At 47.2% G+C, this 24107-nt stretch overlaps 1 protein-coding gene across 1 annotated transcript; it reads right to left on the reverse strand.

The window, feature by feature from the left end:
* Nucleotides 1–361: 361 nt before the first annotated feature.
* Nucleotides 362–18918, reverse strand: LOC306761695 (uncharacterized protein; the record flags this gene model as incomplete). Its single annotated transcript, XM_079247964.1, has 6 exons — nt 362–2311; nt 11308–11434; nt 13274–13413; nt 13881–14366; nt 15133–15158; nt 18317–18918. 6 exons carry the CDS (start codon nt 18916–18918, stop codon nt 750–752), a joined length of 2943 nt encoding a protein of 980 aa, XP_079104090.1. The 3' UTR covers nt 362–749.
* Nucleotides 18919–24107: the final 5189 nt, after the last annotated feature.

Genomic DNA, 24107 nt, shown 5'->3' on the forward strand with positions numbered 1-24107 from the left:
TCTACATCAGACCAGCAGCATGGTGGGACAGGTGAACTGGTCTACACCAGACCAGCAGCATGGTGGGACAGGAGAACTGGTCTGCATCAGACTAGCAGCATGGTGGGACAGGAGAACTGGTCTACATCAGACCAGCAGCATGGTGGGACAGGAGAACTGGTCTACATCAGACCAGTAGCATGGTGGGACAGGAGAACTGGTCTACATCAGACCAGCAGCATGGTGGGACAGGAGAACCGGTCTACATCAGACCAGACATTTCACCAGTATAAAACATCTGGAGCGTCATGGAAGCAGAAATCCAGTAACAAGGTCCAGCAGAGCAGCTGGAATCCTGGACCAGACCAGGATGAAACAACATTCCAGCAGCTGGTCTTCTCACCTCCCAGACATTAGAAGAAGAGGAGATGCTAGACATGCTAATGATGCTAAACATGCTAACGATGAAAATGTAAATTATCTTAGTTGCAACATTTGATATGCTGTTTGTTTTACTGGGAATAAAATATGGATCGACGAGAACTGGAAATGAGTGAATTCTGGTTTTATTTACATTTTACAAAGAGGTACAACTTCATTAAAAAGTCTGAGTCTACATCTTAGCTTTAAAGCTGATATGATGGCAGACACTTCCTTTCTTACTAATTAATAAATCCACTCAACCAACATGGGATGGCGCCTGAATGTTTGTGCATCAGGTTTTCTGAATAGTTTCACTCCTCTTGTTCCCAGTTTGGGCAGCGAGGGTTTTACACAGTGGTCATTAGCTTCAGAGAACTGGTGCGGAAGCGCAAGATCTTCTTCTTGAGAGCATGCGAGGCCTTGATCTTGACAAATGCTTTGGGCTGCAAAGGTGCTCCCGGTGAAGCTGGTGGGGGTGGCGGGAGAGAAAGTTGGGGGGGTAACTGCTGAGGCCAAACAAGAGCTCCACTTTCATCCAAGTCACTTGATAAAGTGGAATCTGGAGAGTCAGCTTCACTCATGGTGGAGTCAGACTCTGGACCCTGACCTGGGTAGGTGTAGTCCACGTTGGGCTGACCCAGATGGTGTCTCTCTGCCAGACTCTCTTTGGGCGTGTGATGGCGGGGGTGGGGATGGTAGCTGCAGGCCACATGGCTTTGGTGAGGTTTACGTGGGCACCTTGAAAAATGCTCCCTTTGCTTTGAGGTGATGTTTTGGACAGATGCCTGCTTCTGTGACGGATCGGCGCCGTCCAGGCTGAGCTCCATGGTGGACTGCCATTGTCTGGAGCTGCTGCTTCCTGGCTGTTGTTTCTTGCTCTTGCATTGCATGCTGTGACCAACCCTTCTGAAGCTTCCACTTCCTCCACCGTCCCTCTCTACTGTGTTGTAGCGGCGCTCGGGAAGCCTCCGCAGGCTGCTCTGCGACTGAGACCTGTAAGCCTTCCTACCAGCCTTTCTGCCAAAACCACTTCTGTCTTCATATAGCCGACACTTCTTTTGGCCTCCGCTGGATTTGCAGTGTTGGGCCTGATCCTGATGGTGGTCTCTTTCTGAAGCATATGTGCTTTTACTGGGTTTGGAGCCCTCAGAGCCTCTGTGAGAACTGGGGAGGTGATGTGTGTATGCTCTGGTGGAGGCCTGGCAGGGCTGCGCTGGAATATACTCTGCACTGACCAGCTGCTCCTCAGCAGGAGACTTAGGGGAAGGACAGGCAAGCAAAGGTTTGGGTGACTCATGTTCAGTAGCGCTGCAGTATCTATGGGCTTGTGGTACCCTGGAAGAGGGGTAGTCATGTGAGACTGATAGAGGAGCGTTCATCATGGAGGCGTGCTTGTGCCCCAGCTGATGCTGTACACTTTGATGGAGGTGATGATGATCTGGTGACAAAGCTTCATCAGCATACTCAGTCTTGATGTGTTGCTCCTGATCCAGCTCATGGTAAGCCTGTGAAGAACTTCCATCTGAGCACTGGGACGGAGTGGAGATTTTTGGAAGACAAACTTGATTTGATGAAGGCTGTTCACCCTTCCAGGAGAACCTACCTTGCCCCACCACACCAACAGTTTTGGCATCATGTGCCAGGCTAGTGCAAGGCTTTGAGGGCCTCATCAGCAGAGCTTGATGTTGGATCAGTCCAGAAATGAACACCTCTAACTTTGGTGTTTCTTCATTGTCTTGCTGACTGGTTTCTGTGTCTCTAATAACAATGACCTGTCTAGCCAGGTCGGACAGCCACAGTTCTTTCCTCTTTGGGTCTCCAGTCTTCTCAGAAGATACGAGGGAACGACTGACCCCGAGCTGGCAGTTTACTTCAGATGATCTGATCTCCTTAGTTTTATGGACGTCTTCTGAGAAAAAGAAGAAAGAGAAATAGAAAGAAAAATTCTGAGCAAACATCTTTAATCCAACAAATAAAAAGACCAATAGTTCTCAATAATTCAGTGGGCTATTTTAGCTCAACAGCTTTACCACTGCTGTTACCAACTGTTTTATATTTGTTATTTTTATGTTTGATCTGTTTTTATTTACTCATATTTATTTTAACATTATAAGGGTCCGAGCCATACAAAGTATGGCAGGGCCCTATTGTTGTTGAAATGTTTATTATTATTTTTATAATCACAACTCACTCAATTTTGACCCCCTTAGGCCCCATGAAAAGTTGCAAAACTTGGCACACACCTCAAGCCCGGCAAAAATAGCGATATTGTTGGGTCCGCATGCACGCCAATGCAGAAGTACCTCATCAGCGCCCCCTAGAAACGCCAACAATGGCCCCTAGAATGAGGTCAAAAAAGTTTAGTTTGACGTAGGACGACAAAATGTTTAGTACCTCAAGACGACCAAAAAAGTCAATTGTAGAACTGTTGTCATGGCAACGTGCTGTTTCCCATCTTGGCGTTTGCGGACCATCCATCCATCCATCCATCTTCTGCCGCTTATCCTGGGTCGGGTCGCGGGGGCAGCAGCCTAAGCAGGGAAGCCCAGACTTCCCTCTCCCCAGCCACATTTACCAACTCTGCGGGGGGGATCCCGAGGCGTTCCCAGGCCAGCCGAGAGATGTAATCCCTCCAGCGTGTCCTGGGTCTTCCCCGGGGTCTCCTCCCAGAGGGACGTGCCTGGAACACCTCACCAGGGAGGTCCAGGAGGCATCCTGACCAGATGCCCGAGCCACCTCAACTGGTTCCTCTCGATGCGGAGGAGCAGCGGCTCTACTCTGATCTCCTCCCGGATGACCGAGCTCCTCACCCTATCTCTAAGGGAGAGCCCGGCCACCCTGCGGAGGAAACTCATTTCAGCCGCCTGTATACGAGATCTCCTTCTTTCGGTCACGACCCACAGCTCATGACCATAGGTGAGGGTAGGAACGTAGATCGACTGGTAAATCGAGAGCTTCACCTTCTGGCTCAGCTCCTTCTTCACCACGACAGACCGGCGCAGAGCCCGCATTACTGCAGACGCCGCACCGATCCGTCTGTCGATCTCGCGCTCCATCCTTCCCTCACTCGTGAACAAGACCCCGAGATATTTAAACTCCTCCACTTGAGGCAGGACCTGACCCCCGACCCGGAGAGGACAATCCACCCTATTCCGGCTGAGGACCATGGTCTCAGATTTTGAGGTGCTGATTCTCATCCCAGCCGCTTCACACTCGGCCGCGAATCGCTCAAGCGAGAGCTGGAGATCACGACCAGATGAAGCCAACAGGACCATGTCATCCGCAAAAAGCAGGGACCCAATCCTGAGGCCACCAAGTCGGATCCCCTCAACACCTCAGCTGCGCCTAGAAATTCTGTCCATATAAGTTATGAACAGAATCGGTGATAAAGGGCAGCCTTGGCGGAGTCCAACCCTCACCGGAAACGGATCCGACTTACTACCGGCAATGCGGACCAAGCTCTGACACCTGTCGTACAGGGACCGGACAGCTCGTACAAGGGGGTCCGGTACCCCATACTCCCGGAGTACCCCCCACAGGAGCCCCCGGGGAACACGGTCGAATGCCTTCTCCAGGTCCACAAAGCACATGTAGACTGGTTGGGCAAACTCCCATGCCCCCTCCAGGACCCCAGAGAGGGTATAGAGCTGGTCCACTGTTCCGCGACCAGGACGAAAACCATACTGCTCCTCCTCAATCCGGGATTCGACTATCCGGTGGACCCTCCTCTCCAGGACCCCTGAATAGACCTTACCAGGGAGGCTGAGGAGTGTGATTCCCCTGTAATTGGAACACACCCTCCGGTCACCCTTCTTAAAAAGGGGGACCACCACCCCAGTCTGCCAGTCCAGCGGTACTGCCCCCGATGTCCACGCGATGCTGCAGAGGCGTGTCAGCCAGGACAGCCCCACAGCATCCAGAGCCTTAAGGAACTCCGGGCGGATCTCATCCACCCCCGGGGCCTTGCCGCCAAGGAGCTTTTTGACCACTTCAGCGACTTCAGCCCCAGAGATAGGAGAGTCCACCCCTGAGTCCACCAGCTCTGCTCTCTCATGGGAAGACGTGTTGGTAGGATTGAGGAGGTCTTCGAAGTATTCCCTCCACCGACCCACAACGTCCCGAGTTGAGGTCAGCAGCTCCCCACCTCCACTGTACATAGTATTGATGGAGCACTGCTTCCCCCTCCTGAGCCTCCGGATGGTGGACCAGAATCTCCTCGAAGCCGTCCGGAAGTCTTTCTCCATGGCCTCGCCGAACTCCTCCCATGCCCGAGTTTTTGCCTCGGCAACAGCCGAAGCCGCATGCCGCATAGCCCGCCGGTACCCATCAGCTGCCTCCAGAGTCCCACAGGCCAAGAAGGCTCGGTAGGACTCCTTCTTCAGCTTGACGGCATCCCTCACTGCTGGTGTCCACCAACGAGTCCTGGGATTACCGCCACGACAGGCACCAACTACCTTACAGCCACAGCTCCGGCTGGCCGCCTCAGCAATAGAGGCACGGAACACAGCCCATTTGGACTCAATGTCCCCCGCCTCACTCGGGACATGTTCGAAGCTCTGCTGAAGGTGGGAGGGGAAGCTCGCTCTGACGGGGGACTCAGCCAGACGTTCCCAGCAGACCCTCACAACACGTTTGGGCCTGCCAGATCTGACCGGCTTCCTCCCCCACCATCTGAGCCAACTCACCACCAGGTGGTGATCAGTTGACAGCTCCGCCCCCCTCTTCACCCGAGTGTCCAAGGCATGTGGCCGCAAGTCCGACGATACGACTACAAAGTCGATCATTGAACTGCGGCCCAGGGAATCCTGATGCCAGGTGTACATATGGACACTCTTATGTTGGAACATGGTGTTCGTTATGGACAATCCATGACGAGCACAGAAGTCCAATAACAAAACACCATTTGGGTTCAGAGGGGGGGACCATGCCTCCCAATCACTCCCCTCCAGGTCTCACTGTCATTGCCCACGTGAGCATTGAAGTCCCCCAGCAGAACAATGGAGTCCCCAGAAGGAGCACCCTCCAGCACTCCCTCCAAGGACTCCAGAAAGGGTGGGTACTCTGAACTGCTGTTTGGTGCATAAGCACAGACAACAGTCAGGACCCGTCCCCCTACCCGGAGGCGGAGGGAAACTACCCTTTCATCCACCGGGGTAAACCCCAACGTGCAGGCACCAAGCTGGGGGCTGATGAGAATGCCCACACCTGCTCGGCGCCTCTCACCATGAGCAACTCCAGAGTGGAAGAAGGTCCAGCCCCTCTCGAGGGTTCTGGTTCCAGAGCCCAAGCCATGCGTCAAGGTGAGTCCAACTATATCTAGTCGGAACCGCTCAACCTCGCGCACAAGCTCAGGCTCCTTCCCCACCAGAGAGGTGACGTTCCACGTCCCTAGAGCCAGCTTCTGCAGCCGGGGATCAGACCGCCAGGGTCCCCGCCCCTTGCTGCCGCCCAGCTCACATTGCACCCGGGGTGTGTTTGTGGACATTTTTTTTTTTTGTCCCTTTTTTTTTAATTTGGGCGCATCACATTTGAACGAACTAGTCTGAGGGGATTCATGCGATTGGCTCCGCATTCGCCATGGAGCTTCGTGACAAGATGGGGACCAAAAGTTATTCAAATCTTTCTGATAGGAGAAAGCGTGTTACCGTGGCAACCCATGGAAAAAAGTGTTCTCACCATGAAACACGGTTCACTCATCTTAGCAGAAATACATCCGATCGGAACCAAAATTAAAATCATTAATATTTGGTAGGTCCTTAACGCATTGTAATATGTATTGTAGGAGGGGGTGTTGTTGGGGAGAGTCCCGAGGGTCCCAAAAGTCTACTTTGACCTAGGGCTACGAAATTTGGCACACATGTGTAACATCCCAAGACAAGCAAAAAAGTGTATTAAGCAACTGTTACCATGACAACGGGGTGTCCGCCATCTTGGTATTCACACCCATTTAGCACGGTATGTGCATTGTATTTGAACAAACTAGTTTTGGATTCGTGCCTTTAACTTCACATCCACCTGGAAGCTTTGTGACAAGTTCGGGTGGAGGGTTCGGCATGAGGCGAGGACCCGATGGATGCCGCTTGCGGCTTTAATTTACTTTTATATTTCCTAGTCAATAATCTATTTGTGTGTTATTTCACTGCAGAGTCTTTGTTTTCTTACTCAGTGTGTGTGTGTGTGTGTGTGTGTGTATGGGGCGGGTGGGGGGACTGGATTTAAATCAAAAATAATCTAATGAATTACAGACTGGATGACTGAATCAATTAATAGACACAGATATTAAATTTGTAAACTAGGTTCTATGAACGTCTGTGTGGCTGGAGGTTCTTTCCCTCTGCACCGCTAGATGGCACTGTGCTGCCAGAGCGACAGCGCATCGATAAATTGGTGGTGCCAAGCCACGGTCAATTTGCTAAGGGCCCTGGTTGTTGGGGCAGCTGCCCTTGGCCTGTCCTGGCCTTCGGGGGCCCCGGGAATGGGGGACGTGCCTCGTGCCGCAGGTGGCTCATCTTCTTGAGGGAGGGGCGCTTCCCTCGGGACCTAAATCCCCGGACCCCCCTCCTTCCCTTCTTCCACCACACACAGGCAGGGCATTGGGAGGTGGACACGTTGATCTGGATGGTGAGAGAGGCCATCAAGGTGGTCTCCATCGCTGCACCCAGCATCGGTTCACCTCCCAGTTTTAATTACACTTAGTCAACATAACACAAAAAACACACACTGACAACACATGGACATGTTTTGGGGGGCGGGCCATGCAGTGTGCGGGGGGCGGGCTGCTTTGGTGGTCCCGCTCCCAACATGATGTGGTTACTTCTTCCCAATTTTAATTGCAAACAACACACACTTCACAATCATTCATAAGCTGGGAGGGAGGGGGTGACGATGGGGTCCTGCCACGCCCCTATTTCTGGGGCTGTGCCGGGGGGGTTTGGGCGGGGGAGTGGTGCTGTTCACGGGGCCTGGGTCTGGGCTGGCCTGGCAGGGGAGGGACTGCTGCTGGCTGATTGGGGCCCTCCTATCCCGGTTATGTTGGTGGTACGGGGGAGTGATGGGGTGGGTGTACAATGAGGAGTGTGAATGTGGATAGAGGGGTGTAGGGAAGTATGTGTGTGTGTGTAGAGTGGGGTGTGTGTATGGAAGAATGTGTGATTACAGAGGGAGCAGGGATGTGTGTGTGATGGAGTGTGTGTGTATAAAGAAGGGAGTGTGTGAATGGGGTCTTAGTAGGGGGGGTGCATGTTGAGGTGTATATACGGGGAGCTTGTGTGTGGGTGTGTTATGAGGTGTGTATGTGTGTATAGGGGAGTATGTGAGTGGGGGCACGGGGGTAGGAGAGTGTGAGTTTGAGCGTGTGTAAAAGAATGGGTCAATAGGGTGTGCTTAAGGAGGAAGTGTGTGTGTGTGTGAGTGGGCGTGTGTGTGTGTGTGTGTGTGTATGTGAGTGGGTATGTGTGTGTGTGTGTGTGTGTGTGGGGGGGGGGGTCTTGGTGCTCGGTGAACTGGGGTGCGGCCTGGCTGCCGCTCGGTGGCGGTCTGGGGATCCCGGCCCTCCGTCGGTGTGGGCTGGGCCCTCTGCCTGCAGGGGTGGGGGGTTGCTTCTGGGCTCTTGGGGCCGTGGGGCCCGCGCTCTGTCTGCCCTGGGGGGCCGGTCCTCGCTGGTCCGGGCCTGCTGGGGCCTGTTCCCCCTGACTGCGGGGGACTCTGGCTGGGACCCCCCCCCTCTGCCGCCTCTGCCGCATGGCTGGCTCTGGTGTGGGGCAGTTGGGGTCTGCGCCTGGGGGTGGCTGCCGATGGCCCCGGTCATTTCTGTTTGTTTCTCATTTATATTTAACTTTAGATTAATAGTTTAGTCACTACGATCTAAAGTTGGCTTGTATGTGTATGTATATGTGTTAATACTGGCGAGTGCGTATATGTTTGTACGTATGCATGTGTGTGTGTGCACAGATGTGTGTATATATATATATATATATATATATATATATATATATACATATATATATATATATATATATATACATATATATATATATATATATATGTATACGTATATGTGTATATGTATGTATACATCTGTAGGTTGGGTTTTTTTTTGTTGTTTTTGGGTTTTTTTGGTTTTTTTTTAGGGTTCTTTTTCATATGTATATATATATAAATATATATATATATATATATATATATATATATATATATATATATATATATATATATATATCCATCCATCCATCCATCCATCCATCTTCTGCCGCTTATCCGGGGTCAGGTCGAGGGGGCAGCAGCCGAAGCAGGGAAGCCCAGACTTCCCTCTCCCCAGCCACATTTACCAACTCTGCGGGGGGGATCCCGAGGCGTTCCCAGGCCAGCCGGGAGATATAATCCCTCCAGCGTGTCCTGGGTCTTCCCCGGGGTCTCCTCCCAGAGGGACGTGCCTGGACCACCTCACCAGGGAGGTCCAGGAGGCATCCTGACCAGATGCCCGAGCCACCTCAACTGGTTCCTCTCGATGCGGAGGAGCAGCGGCTCTACTCTGATCTCCTCCCAGATGACCGAGCTCCTCACCCTATCTCTAAGGGAGAGCCCGGCCACCCTGCGGAGGAAACTCATTTCAGCCTCCTGTATACGAGATCTTGTTCTTTCGGTCACGACCCACAGCTCATGACCATAGGTGAGGGTAGGAACGTAGATCGACTGGTAAATGGAGAGCTTCGCCTTCTGGCTCAGCTCCTTCTTCACCACGACAGACCGGCGCAGAGTCCGCATTACTGCAGACACCGCACCGATCCGTCTGTCGATCTCGCGCTCCATCCTTCCCTCACTCGTGAACAAGACCCCGAGATATTTAAACTCCTCCACTTGTGGCAGGACCTCACTCCCGACCCGGAGAGGGAAATCGACCTCTATGATGACGACCAACCTGGGCATGAATGTTCCCTTGCCCGGACGCGGGTTACCGGGACCCCCCTCTGGAGCCAGGCCTGGAGTTGGGGTACGAGAGCGAGCGTCTGGTGGCCGGGCCTTCGCCCATGGGGCCCGGTTGGGCTCAGCCCGAAAGGGTTACATGGGCCCCACCTCCTGTGGGCTCACCATCTGCAGGAGAAGCCGTAGGGGTCGGGTGCAATGTGAGCTGGGCGGCAGCAAGGGGCGGGGACCCTGGCGGTCCGATCCCCGGCTGCAGAAGCTATATATACATATATATATATATATATATATATATATATATATATATATATATATATATATATATATATATATATATATATAAATATAACTCCAAGGTTTCTCTCTGTAGCACTGGAAGCTAAAGTAATGCCATCCAGGTTCATTACAAAATTGGAAATTTTAGCTCTGAGTTTTTCAGATCCAAAGAGAATTACTTCAGTCTTATCTGAGTTTAAGAGGAGAAAATTTCTAGCCATCCAAGTCTTTATGTCTATGAGACAATTTTGTAGCCTATCAGGCTGATTTGTTTCATCTGGTTTAAAGGATAAGTATATCTGAGTATCATCTGCATAACAATGAAAGTTTATTCCATGCTGTCTAATAATTTTACCTAAAGGGAGCATATATAGCGTGAAGAGTATTGGTCCAAGTACAGAACCTTGAGGAACTCCATGACTTACTGTAGTTTGTGAGGAGGACTTATCATTTACATGAACAAACTGAAGTCTATCAGATAAATATGATTTAAACCAGCTTAACGCTGTACCTGTAATTCCAACCACCTGTTCTAGTCTCTGTAACAGAATGTTATGATCGACTGTATCAAATGCAGCGCTAACAGTAAGAGAAAAGCTTATCGTGGTTCTAAAAGTGGGCGCTTCCAAGAGATTGACAGCAGAGTTTGTTCCTGAGAAACGTAACGACGGTATGCCCATTACCAGAGCTGTCATCCAACTGAAAGCCTTGGACATCGCAAAGGAGTTAAACATACCAACCACCGAGTTTAAAGCTAGCCTCGGCTGGTGCCGAAGGATGATGCGCCGTAGCGGCCTAGCATTAAGGCGCAAAACCAGCCTTGCCCAGCACCTGCCCTCAGACTTTGGAGAGAAGCTGCGGTCTTTTCAAAGGTCATTGGCTTAAGGAAAAAACATTCATATCCACTTGATCAAATCGGCAACGCCGATCAAACCCCCGTGTTTTGTGATATGCCAACACCTGTGACCTTGCACAAAAAAGGTGAGAAATTGTTATTGTGAAATCATCTGGAAACTAAAAGAATCGGGTCACTGTCATGTTGGCGTGCCTGGCAGACGGGACAACGTTATCCTTTGGAGGTGATAAAGCCCCAGTTGAAGCTGTACATACATGTATTAAACTATATAAACTATACTAAATAAAAACACAACATACAAGAAAAATTACACATATTATTTCCTATTAATCAGAATTATGACATTATTTGTATGTATAACAATCAATACATGAAATAGAACAAATATTTATCACTAAATCACTTGATTCTCACACTGCAGGCTTCAGGACCAGAACCTGCAGGTGCCAGACCCTCTCTGTGGAACCAGATACCAGTCTGGCTTCAGGACCAGAACCTGCAGGTGCCAGACCCTCTCTGTTGAACCAGATACCAGTCTGGCTTCACGACCAGAACCTTCAGGTGCCAGACCCTCTCTGTGGAACCAGATACCAGTCTGGCTTCAGGACCAGAACCTGCAGGTGCCAGACCCTCTCTGTTGAACCAGATACCAGTCTGGCTTCACGACCAGAACCTTCAGGTGCCAGACCCTCTCTGTGGAACCAGATACCAGTCTGGCTTCAGGACCAGACCCTCGCTGTGGAACCAGATCACAGTATGGCTTTTAGTGGGTCAGGTTTGGCCCTGGACCTGGTGAGAACCTTTGGACTCCATATACATGTTTGCAATATTAGACATAGAGATGATGGTACCTGAACTCAGTTGTTTGTCCTCCAGTTTTGTAGGATCTGCGGTTCTGACTTCAGAGTCCACCTTCAGCTCTCCCACCTGCTGCTCTAAAGAAGACTTCACACCGGTATGAGCGCACTGCAGACCACCCTGAAACATGAGAACACACACTGTACGGTAAATAGTTAAATGTTAGGGCATACCCGGAACACACCCACCATTTACTCGTCGCTTGGTCAGGCTCATGCATCGTTATCTGACGTACCCGGAGCTCTCACTAAACGTTGTTGAGTTCCTCAAACCGTAATGGATGATATGAGAACATGGAGGAACAGTCAGTTCCCAGGTTGTGGAGGAGTGTATAAAATGGGCTACCACCAGCAGCCAGCTGCTTTGCAGGCTGTCTGTTTTTGTGAATATTTCAGGTATATACAGGAGGTTTTTCCTCATTTTATTCTTGTTTATTCAGTTTACAATGGCATCTAATAAAGCACTTCCATGGTATTTTCACCTAAAGAAACATTTGCTTGCATTTGCTTATAGCTATTTACTATAAAAACATGATTAATGTAGGCTTACATTGGTATTTATAGACCATGTCCTCGATTAGACTCTGTTTTACTTGCATTTGATTAGTCAAACTGGACTTGTTGCATTGTATTAAAAGCCCAGCAGTGCATTACATAATTATTCTGCATGAGCAAACATGGACAGATCAGTGGTGTCGCCTGGCCTGGGCATTCTGGCTCTCATCCTGAACATTTCTCATTAAGCCCTGAATAATTTTTCACCTCAGAAAGAATAAGTTTACATTAACTGAGCCGCCTTATGACATTAAAGAAGAAGGTAGTGTCAGGGACCAAGCAGTAAAGCCATGAGGACACAGAGGTGATTTCAAAACCCGGTCTATTGCCCAAAACTAATTGCAAATAAATCAAAGAAATGACTAAACTAGCCAGCCTTTAAAAGATCTCAACTAAATATAATGGTATTCAGTGTCACTTGAAGAGATCAAACTCAACTAAAGAAAACTGACCTGCTACAAAGACACATAAGGGTAATTTATTAGTATATTAGTGTTACTTTTATTAGTGCTTGAGCCACACTAAATTATACAGAGGGGAAAACAACATGCCAAACAACAACAAACAAAACTCAAGAACCTAAGTTCAGCTATTAATGTAGAAATGAGATTATTACTTCCGCTACTGCCATTTAGCACAAGCTTTTTTTCAAAGCGACTTATACAACATGAGTTGACAACAACACAAGCAGTGAATAAAACAGGAGGGTCCAGTGTGGATAAGAGCTGGTCAGACTGCTGGGAATCCTGCTAGACACAGCTTCTGCCCTGCAATGCAAGAGGATCTTTCTTTTTTGTTTGTTGATTAAGATGAGGCTAACAGATATAAATGTTCCAACTTTTATTTTAATAATTTCCCATCAACATTTCTTCAGAGGCTACAGACATGGAGAAAGTTCAAGACCCGAGCTTTCATGTAATAACTCGTGTTCCAACTTTCCAACAGGGGTGGGCACTTGCAAAAATCAAATAGCTAATCAGCCAAACTAGTGATTATTGTACACTGCTTCCAAATTGTATATACTGATAAAATGTAAATATGATGCTTTATTTGGGATAAATAAGCTTTTATCAGATACAGTGGGTGTAGGCGGGCAGTTCTTTCAGGTATGGAGGAGTAAAAAGAGTCCCAAAACCAAATGCTTAACTTAATATTTCAAGCATACCGTATGGTCATACTGTCAGAAACTTCTCCCATGGAAGATATGCATGCAGAACACGGGCCGAAAAGTGAGTGAATACCTACCTTTACAAAATATTGACAAAGGTCTGAAACTGTGTGTGAAATGTGTAAACCATGTAAGGTGCCATGGTGTTGTTGTATTGTGAGATGCCAGATGTCAGAGATAGTGGAAGACATTAGATAGCAAACAACATGGTTTTATGATAAAGTAATAAAACTGAACCGACGGGTTGACGGGGCTGATGGGGTTGATGGGGTTGACGGGGTTGATGGAACTGATGGAGGTGATGGGGTTGATGGGGTTGAGGGGTTGATGGGGCTGATGGAGGTGATGGGGTTGATGGGGTTGAGGGGTTGATGGGGCTGATGGAGGTAATGGGGTTGATGGAGGTGATAAAGCTGATGGGGTTGATGGAGGTGATGGGCCTGATGGGGTTGACGGGGTTTATGGGATTGATGGGGTCGATGGAGGTGATGGGGCTGATGGGGTTGATGGGGTTGACGGGTTGATGGGGTTGATGGAGGTGATGGGGTTGATGGAGGTGATGGGGTTGATGGGGTTGATGGGGTTGACGGGGTTGATGGAGGTGATGGGGGTGATGGGGTTGATGGAGGTGATGGGCCTGATGGGGCTGATGGAGGTGATGGGCCTGACGGGGTTGATGGGGTTGATGGGGTCGATGGAGGTGATGGGGCTGATGGGGTTGATGGGGTTGACGGGTTGATGGGGTTGATGGAGGTGATGGGGTTGATGGAGGTGATGGGGTTGATGGGGTTGACGGGGTTGATGGAGGTGATGGGGTTGATGGAGGTGATGGGCCTGATGGGGCTGATGGAGGTGATGGGGCTGATGGGGTTTATGGGGTTGATGGAGCTGATGGGCCTGATGGGGTTGATGGAGGTGATGGGCCTGATGGGGTTGATGGAGGTGATGGGCCTGACGGGGTTGATGGGGTTGATGGAGGTGATGGGGCTGATGGGGTTTATGGGGTTGATGGGGTTGATGGAGGTGATGGGCCTGATGGGGTTGATGGGGTTGACGGGGTTGATGGAGGTGATGGGGATGTTGGGCCTGATGGGGCTGATGGGGTTGATGGGGTTGATGGAGGTGATGGGGCTGATGGGGTTGATGGGGTTGATGGGGTTGATGGAGGTGATGGGGGTGATGGGGTTGATGGGGTTGATGGAGGTGATGGGGCTGATGGGGTTGATGGGGTTGATGGAGCTGATGGGTTTGATGTTGTTGATGGGTTTGATGGGTTTGATGGTGTTGATGGGTTTGATGGGTTTGATGGTGTTGATGGGTTGAATGGGTTCTCATGTGAACTCACAATGGAGTCCAACTTCATTGACTCCCATGGGAACCCCATTCCACTCGTGCTTTTAGTGAAGGCGGACGCTTTTCTCTTGTTTCCTCCCCTCCCTCCCACTCTGGCCTGCGACTTTGTCCTGTGTGACTCTGAGCCTCTTTTTACATCTCTTTACTTCCTCTCAAACTACATCATGGATCTGATTGGCTGGTCTCTCAACGCAATTGATCAAATTTTCTCAACCCGAAGATCAGGCAGAGGGGAACCCGCATGTCCTGAGGGGACACTTCCGGATGGATAAGTTCAGGACTCATGGGCCAGATGGAGACCGATGTGTCTGGCGGTTCTGTCCTCTGAGGACGTGGAGGATGTTTACATCTTTGGATTATTGGTGATTGGGATTCTGCTGATTGGCGCTGGTGGAGTCCTGATCTACCTGAAGACACTTGAGATTCTGGCAACTGGCAGGCTCCCAGAATTCTGTAACGGTGTGTGCCGGGCTAGCAGTGCACAGACTCTTGCGCTAACCGCACTTGACCGTAAGCAGGATACCAGTCTGGTCCATACTGGTCATTTGGCCGAGGAACCGGAGCTGGTCCACAGAATCGACTACAACATGGAGAAAATGTCTGCATGGATCGGTGGAAATTGACCCCCCATTTGGCTGTATGGAGCTGCCAGCCTAAGACCTGCTATGGACTCAAGGCCAAGGGCAAATTGTTTTCGTTGGCTGGAACCCAAACAACAATCATTTCTGGATTTGGCTTCCCACTGGCCTTGGGCCGGTGCAACCCACCCCTGAGAACGGAAGAAGACATGTTCATAGACGCTCTGTCCCTCCTCCTCAATCACCCTCAGTCCCCCCCCACATGACTCAACGCCTCCCTGGACTTTGTGTGTCTTGTTTTAGTTTGTAGTTCAATGTATGAGGTTTTTTTTATATGTTACATGACCTTTTTTCCCTCGACCCCCTATGATCCTAATGTATCTCTTTTCTTATCTGTTATAAGGCGGTGCCAGTAAAACTGGCTGCGTGGCCTGAGCTTAAGCTTGGTTCTGTATGATTCTTTTGTCATTAATGTTACATGTCTGTCTGTCAAACCTTGGACGAGCTGGCTTGAACTTTGAATTTCCCTTCGGGGATGAATAAAGTATCTTTGATTTGATGTGACCAGTTTGAACTGTGGAAAAGTCCCACCCCGGCTCGGCCTGCTAACTGCCCTGTGCCCACGCTACACAACTCTTGAATAGACCAAAAAATGCAGCGTAGGCTGGGTCCAACCATGGCTCTGACCCAGTGACCTTCATTCTTTTTAATCTGGCCCTCATCATGACACAGAAATCTGTTACTATGGCAACCACATACTGGCTAGTCATAAAACAAGCTTTTTCTCAGCCTAATATAAGCTGCATAGCTTTACTTCTAGTCAACTTTTTGTTTTGAAGACCTCTCAAGTGAAATGCTGAGTCATTGAACAGCTCCCCAACCATCCACCCCCTGGTCCAATCAGAGCAGCAGAAGGAACAGCACAACACTGTGAGATGTGCGATGGAGAAACATGGCCACACAGCTGCACATGTCCCCAGTGGAGACACGTGTTATGAAGCAGCGCGGACACATGCAATCAGCCCACAATGCCTCACTGTCTGAATGCTGACCTTCACACCGGTCAGTGGATCGCTGACACATTCAAGTGCATTCCAACAGACGCTACTGCGGAAGAGGAGAGGCTTTGGGTGTCTGTTGCTGTTTTTCAGGCTGGGCTCCACCAATCCTACCTCCATTTCCAGCTCAACATCATGCGTAGTCACATCTTTACAGGTTCTGTGACTCTCACTGATGAGAGGAATCAGTGGCTGCTACAGTCGTCCTCATGCAGAGTATAACACACTGCAAACATTCCTTCTCTATCCAGAGACCACCAAGCTGTGCTGCCTGATCGTTGCTGCTGGTAGTCACATGACAGTCAGTAGATCTTCGTAAGCAACAAACATCGAACACACACAAACTCACATTCTTTCTGTCCAACATTACTCTTTCCTTACTGTCCTTTATCTCTGTCTCCATATCTTCCACTTACATCTGCTCAGGAGGACAGAGGGATGAAAGACGAACCACAGCTGGTGTCACAGGATGATAATCCATCATCCGTCCATCCATTCATCCATCCATCAACATCCATCCATCATCTATCCATCATCCATCCGTCATCCATCCATCATCCATCCGTCATCTATCCATCATCCATCCATCCATCATCCATCCATCATCATCCATCCATCATCTATCCATCATCCATCCATCATCTATCCATCATCCATCCGTCATCCAACCATCATCTATCCATCATCCATCCATCCATCATCCATCCATCATCATCCATCCATCATCATCCATCCATCCATCCATCATCATCCATCATCCATCCATGATCCATCCATCATCATCCATCCATCATCATCCATCATCCATCCATCATCATCCATCCATCCATCATCCATCCATCATCATCCATCCATCCATCATCCATCCATCATCATCCATCCATCATCATCCATCCATCATCATCCATCATCATCCATCATCATCCATCCATCCATCCATCATCTATCCATCATCCATCCATGATCCATCCATCATCCATCCATGATCCATCCATCATCCATCCATCATCCATCATCATCCATCCATCATCATCCTTCCATCTATTATCCATCCATCCATCCATCATCCATCATCATCCATCCATCATCCATCCATCATCATCCTTCCATCTATTATCCATCCATCCATCCATCATCCATCATCATCCATCCATCATCATCCTTCCATCTATTATCCATCCATCCATCGTCAGAAAGTTCAGCCTTTCAGCTCAGCCCTGCCACAACAACAGGCTGCTGAAACATCCTCAGTTCTACAGTTAATGTTGATAAACGAGGAGAAAGAACGTAACATGAAATAAGTCTTTTGAGGTTTGGATCAACGCATGTTCACAGCAAAAAGAGGTATGGCATCATCATCACCATCATCAGCTCTTCAGTCTCTCTACAGAGCCTCTTTCCCTCTAATCTAATCGAGGGTCACAGGGTGCTGGTTATTTATTGACCGTCTGCTAACCAATCAGAGAGCTGGACCAGAGTAAATGGAGCATTCATAACACTGAAAACATTTACTTCCTACATGTCAGAAAGAATCTATCAGCAACCGTCTCTTTGGAACAGAAAGATGACAAACTAGAAGCCTCCACATGCTTTAAAAGAGAAGATGACCTCCTAAATGTACCATGACTCCCAGTAAGGATCCCAGTTTAATGATAAACTTGTCTTCTCTTTGTTTTCCTCTGTACTGTCAACATCTTCACGCTCTCAGGTGTCTCAGAAAACATTCCTGCTCAGGTTGGCTGCAAAACATTATGAAAATGAATATCTAACATTAACTCCTTAATTGACTGGCCATCATGTAATAAATGTGGGAGAGTTTCTGCAGACTGAGTCAGTCCTCCTGGAAAGGGACCTCTGGCTAACGGGGCTCCTTTTGCACCAACATTGAGCACTTTTAAGAGCAAGCTGAAGACTCAGCTCTTCAAGCAGCACTTCTGCGCTTAGTCTATTTGTCAGAGGAGCTGGAGAACTTAGCCCAGTTTTTGGCGACAAACATTATGGTATTCATTCTTTGTATTTTAACATAGGTAATATTGTGAGGTGGGAAGGGATAAAAACCAACAAACAGCCTGAAGCACTTCATTTAAGACCCTGCTACTGGACTCCAGCAGTCCACCAGCACCTTCCTATGATGTCCTCTGGTTGATTTCATCATGCTTGTGTTGTTGTCAGTCTCTTACGTAAGTCACTTTGGATAAAAGCGTCCGGAAAATGCCTGTAGAATAGAATAGAATAGAATCTTTGCAACTCCATTAAGTTTTTCACGCGCCACCTTTTACAAATCATCAAACCTCTTACAGTCAGAAGAACTTACTGTTCGGAGTTTGAGGCCATGCTGTGGTGCGTTCAGGGCACGAAGCTGTGGTGCGTTCAGGGCACGAAGCTGTGGTGCGTTCAGGGCACGAAGCTGTGGTGCGTTCAGGGCACGAAGCTGTGGTGCGTTCAGGGCACGAAGCTGTGGTGCGTTCAGGGCACGAAGCTGTGGTGCGTTCAGGACACGAAGCTGTGGTGCGTTCAGGGCACGAAGCTGTGGTGCGTTCAGGGCACGAAGCTGTGGTGCGTTCAGGACACGAAGCTGTGGGCGCAGCGCACCCCAAGGCCGGCGGGGGGTGAACGGAGAGTCCGCGGGGCAAAGAGCGCCTCGGACCCGGCTTTCCTGCCTCTGTCTGAGGAGCTCCAGCTCATGCAAGGCAGTCAGACTGGCCTCCAGGCGGTCTTTACTGCGACTGAGCTCCGCTTTAGGCGCAAAGAGGGCTGGAAACCGAAGTCCGAGACAGTCTGGGAGCCCCTCCATCCTTACAACCTGAATGAGTCTCAGTCCGCTGGATGTTTGCAACTTGTAGAAGTTTTCTGGCTGTCCGGATCCGAGCTGGAACACACTCCTGCTGGACATTCCGCCGCCCTGCAGTAACATGTGAGAAACAGCAGGTGGAGCCCGAGAAGGGACTGCGAACCAAATGCATTTAATACCCACTTTCCAAACAACTGCAGCTGTGTAAAATGTAAACTAAACAATTCCCCGAATGATATATATGTATATATATATATATATATATATATATATATATATATATATATATATATATATATATATATAAATTAGATATGAGCTGAATTTTAATTAGATGCTGCAACACATTGGTAAAAATGAGTTCCAGTGTGATGTTCAGCTTTGTGTAGTATCCCGTCTCCTTTTAACATCTGTCGGTAAACATCTGGGAGTGAGAAGAGCAGCTGTTCTACAGTCTTAGACCTTTCTTGCTGGATTTTTAGCCAATGAATGCTGTCCTGAATTTTCCATTCATTTCCATGGACATCAGGCATCTGCTGAAACTGCTGAACAGTTCTGGTTTGTCTGTCTGAGGTGATGATGCAAGAAAAGTAAAACACCCCAAAGTACAACTCACCCTAAATGTTACCCCCCCCCCCCCCATGAACACAGGAACACTGAACATGACTTTTATATGCAACTGTTATAATATGACCTATGTTTACAGATGTAAACAACAACAAAACTGTGTTAAAATAAATCGATCGAGCCTGTCCCAACCAGAATCCCCCAGTTGTATGTTCTGCTCCATTATAGTTTAAAACTGACTGTTCAGACTTTACACAGAATTACTTTTTATTATTAGTAGTAGTAATTTTTATGTTCTATTTTTATGCAGTTCTTTCATATAATGACATTGTTATTTAGTTATTTTTGTGAGTTTATTGTCTTTAAATACCACTGCTGTGGTGCTCCTGATATCCATTTGTATCTAGAACATTATTAGAACATAAATCTCAAAGAGCTCCTTTATTTTATCCAACAGTTTTGAAGAAGTTCCAACATGTGCAGTAATGCCAGCTGCACGAATACCATCAGGTGAGCTGTTGGTACACAGTCTATGGGTCTTTACCAAAACCATGTGTCCTTATGGACATTTTTGCCCCGTTGGGAAAATTTTTCCTCTCAATCTGGCCATTCCTGTGTTAGTGCACATGGCATAACACGCTGAACTTCTTGGGTGTCAAACTTTGTTGGCCTGTCAGTGAGTTTATGCCAGGATCAAGACTTGGCACGCCTGGCTGGTTCAGGCAGGAAGTGGCAGGATCTGAGTTTGCTTGGACTATCAGTGTATTTGTATCCTTCCACTTTGAATTGGAGCAAGGGAGATTTCTCCTCCTGGAACTTGTCTGGAGCAGTTTGTGGCTCAGAGGAGGATGAAGAAGTGAAGCACTGGAGACTGAGACAAAACAGGACATCTGTGGAGTTATGGCAGTCTGGTAGGTGGTAACAGTGTTCTCCATTATAACCAGTTTGGTCTTCAGGAGTGTTTCTCGGTCCTGGCAGCCATCTGCCTCGACTGGTTGGGGTGGAGACGACAGGAAAGACAGATCAACATGTACAACTGCACTTATTCAGGAAGACCTGCGGAAAAAAGGAGAAATAAGTTAGAAACTGCAATATTGTCATATATTTATACATTAATATATTAGAGAAATAGAGCGAGGTACTTCTCAGTGCATCAGGTAACATCCCCATTGCTACATCAGTAATGGATGGCTAGACTACCCATAACTATAAGAGCAATGAGCAGAACCTGGACAGTTGGGTCCCGTACATGCAGACTCCAACTCAGGAGATGCTCATATCCTAACTATAAGAATCATGGAAAAGGAAGGTTTTCAGCTCCATCTTAAAGGTGTGGAGGGAGTCTGCCTCCCGAACCCACGGTGGGAGCTGGTTCCATAAGAGAGGAGCCTGATAGCTAAAGGCCCTTCCTCCCATAGGACTCTTTGAGACTCTGGGAACCACCAGTAAACCTGCAGAGAAACCTGTCTTAAATGTGAGCTAAAAGACAAGCCCTGATCAATAATGACTCCAAGATTTCTTATTCTGAAGAGGTTTGCAGTTTTCAAGGGGAACTGGGTCAATACAGAGCCACCGACAAACCCAGTTTATTCAGTGACCAGGTGTAGACAGGTGCTGGTTTTTGGGTTAGTTATTTAGCAGCGTTATGGGTTGTGACATTGCAAACTAAAAGGACTGAATGAGTTTCTTGATGGTGGCAGTGCAGACCTGAATATACAGAAAAGGAGTGTCATGACAAGCGTCTGGCTGTTCAGGTCTGAGTCACTGCTCACTTGGAGCGCTGACTCAGACAAAGCTTTTGATGACTTGAAGTTTCTCCTCCTACATCAGGGATGTCAGATATGAGCATAGCTTTATATGGACAAAGTGTTCTGTTGCAGGAAGGAGGTGGAAACCAAAGACCAGTCACGATGCTCCATGTCAACTTAAGTTGCGTCTCAACGCCCTCCCTCCATGCGCTATTGGAGCAGGAAATAATCATTAATGGTTCAGTTTCCTGCTTTAAAATTGGTTTCAGGACTGAAACTTCTCTGCACTAGCAGCAGCACTAAGGCATGTAAACAAGATGCAGGCAATCCTTTAAACATCTATGCATGCTCATGTTATGTTTATAGAAAAGTGCATGATTTTACTACACTGTGATGTATAAGCTGACTGGACCACTGAAAGCTGTTTTACCCCCCTTTGCTCCCTTTGTGACAGCCATGAGGCTGACCTTCTTTCCGCAGGGAATTTGGAAGCTGATGCAGCTTCAAAGTGTTTTTAAAACACTGACTGCTGCTGTTTTTCCACAGCAGACACCACACACTCATGACCTTTGTGCTGATGTTTTCCTTGTGCAGGGAAGGGTAGCCCAAGTAACATGTCATCTGTGGACTACTCAGGCTGTTATGTGTGATGTGACTGATAAAAACATGGTTGTTCTGTCTGCTAAATGATCACAAAATGTGGGGTGACAATATAAAAGTAAGTCCTAGTTCACAAATGTGCTTTCAGACTCAGACATCATGTTGTCAAAAATATCTTATGTCTATTTGTTTTCCAAAAGGGCTGAGATGAGGAGCGTCAACTAACACAAGTACACGTGGAAAATAAAAGTAGTTTCAGTTTTATTTAACCTCAGTCACACACACACACACACACACACACACACATATATATATATATATATATATATATATATATATATATATATATATATATATGTGTGTGTGTGTGTGTGCCTGAGGTTAAATATATATATATATATATATATATATATATATATATATATATATATATATATATATATATATATATATATATATATGTGTGTGTGTGTGTGTGTGTGTGCCTGGAGTTCTGCTAGGTATTTACATAGCTCCAAAGTAACATCATCCAGTTGGGCAAGAAGCTAATAAGGAAACTGTTGGAATGCTACCATGCAAGTAACCCTAGTGACGGGCTATATGAAGAGCCATCACTAGGGTTACATATATATAGTTCCATACCCACGGTCCACATAGACACTGAAACACCTTGTAGCACAATATCACAGCGCTGCTATCACAGAGATTGAGATACAACACACTAATACTGCACTAAGATCAACTTATTGAGACTCGGTACCAAGCCCCAGAGATAGAGATAAGTGAGGGAATAATCAGCCTCAGAGACAGCATCATAGCTAAGATGAGAGTGATCCAGAATTAGCAATGTACCACCAGAAAGCCTTCTAACTGAGGGGAGTGCAGCAACAAGTACAATCCCTACCGCAACCATGAGCCAAACCAATGAGCTGATATCCAGCAACAGGGATCCTGGAGAAGAGTGGCCGGCGGAACATCAAGGGCAAGAAGGAGGCACCATGGAGAGGAGGTTAGAAACCAGGATCAAGGAAACTCAAAGGGAAGTTAGTCATCTGTCAGAACTCCTGTGTGACTGAAGACACGAGAGAAGTTCAGGCAAGAAGAATAAACTGGCTGTTCTCAACTAACCCAGCTAAAGTCGACCCCCAGTGACAGGGTAATACCAACCAAGGCTGGAGATACTGGAATGGGAGAAGGAGGCGTCCCATAACAGGCAGAGTGGTTAAAAGACCTCAGAGCAGACCACAGCTCCCTTCCCGAACAAGACCCAGTTCCCATCACAGTGGCAGATATCCAGCCCAGACTCTCACACAGTAAAAACCAGGGTGTCAACTGAACTCTTTAAGAGTTAAATTTAACTCTGTTTCAGATAACATATGGTCCCACTCCAAATCAGAATAAAACTTACTCTATTGCCAGTGTTAACTTTTCAGAGTCAATTCTACTCAATTTGGTGTCAAAATTAACAATGAAATGTGTACAAATATTTAACACTGTGGGGTTTTTTTTCTCCGTCAGAGTAATTTTTACACTTTATAAAGCTATTCTCATTTCAAATTTTGTGTAAAAATGACACTATAAAGTGTAACAATTTTATTTCTCTGCAGTGTTATTTTAGTTGCACATTATATGATGCTGTATAACTACATTTACAGTAATCTAACTTATAAAAGAGAAAAATACTAATACATAATAATAGAAATAACAGTCTTTATTTAGCCAATACCAAGTAACTTACAACCCATTACATTCTTAATAGCGTTATAATGTTCAGCGATATGGGTGCACTTGTATTACCATGAAAAATGCAGAACATCCCTTTATGATACACCTGGACAAACAGTTAACTGTCTACAAACCTATGCCATAATACCGGTTTTATTTTCGGATACTGTTAAGATGGTAAGCATTAAAATTGTGCTTTTTTAAAAAAAGGAATACAACAATTTGAACATTTTGTAGTGTTTCACAATACCTGTTTTTTTAAACATAGGTACCTAATGTAATATTGGATACAACTGTAAGTGTGAAATAAGCAGAAGGTCCCATTGTTTGTTAGAAAAACTTATCACATCTACAAACATGAGGGAAACATTCATCAATAAGAACAATGACTGAACTCAGTCTGATCAATTGTCTCTACACCACAATATACAGCTACTGGCAAAATGTTTGTCCATGAACCTACAATCAAAACTATATTCTTAAATTTGGCTTCTTCAATGTAGTTTGTAAAGTATGTTTGAAAATAAAGTGTTTCATTTTTTTCATCTGAAGGGGTTTTAATGCATCATTCTGCAACCCTAGAAGTTTCCTTTGTTTGCCCAACATCTATGTTATAAATGGTTGTTTGCAGACAAGTGAAAAAGTTAGCAA

This window comes from Telmatherina bonti (genome assembly GCF_933228915.1).
Source record: "Telmatherina bonti genome assembly, chromosome: 10".
Lineage (NCBI taxonomy): Eukaryota > Metazoa > Chordata > Actinopteri > Atheriniformes > Telmatherinidae > Telmatherina > Telmatherina bonti.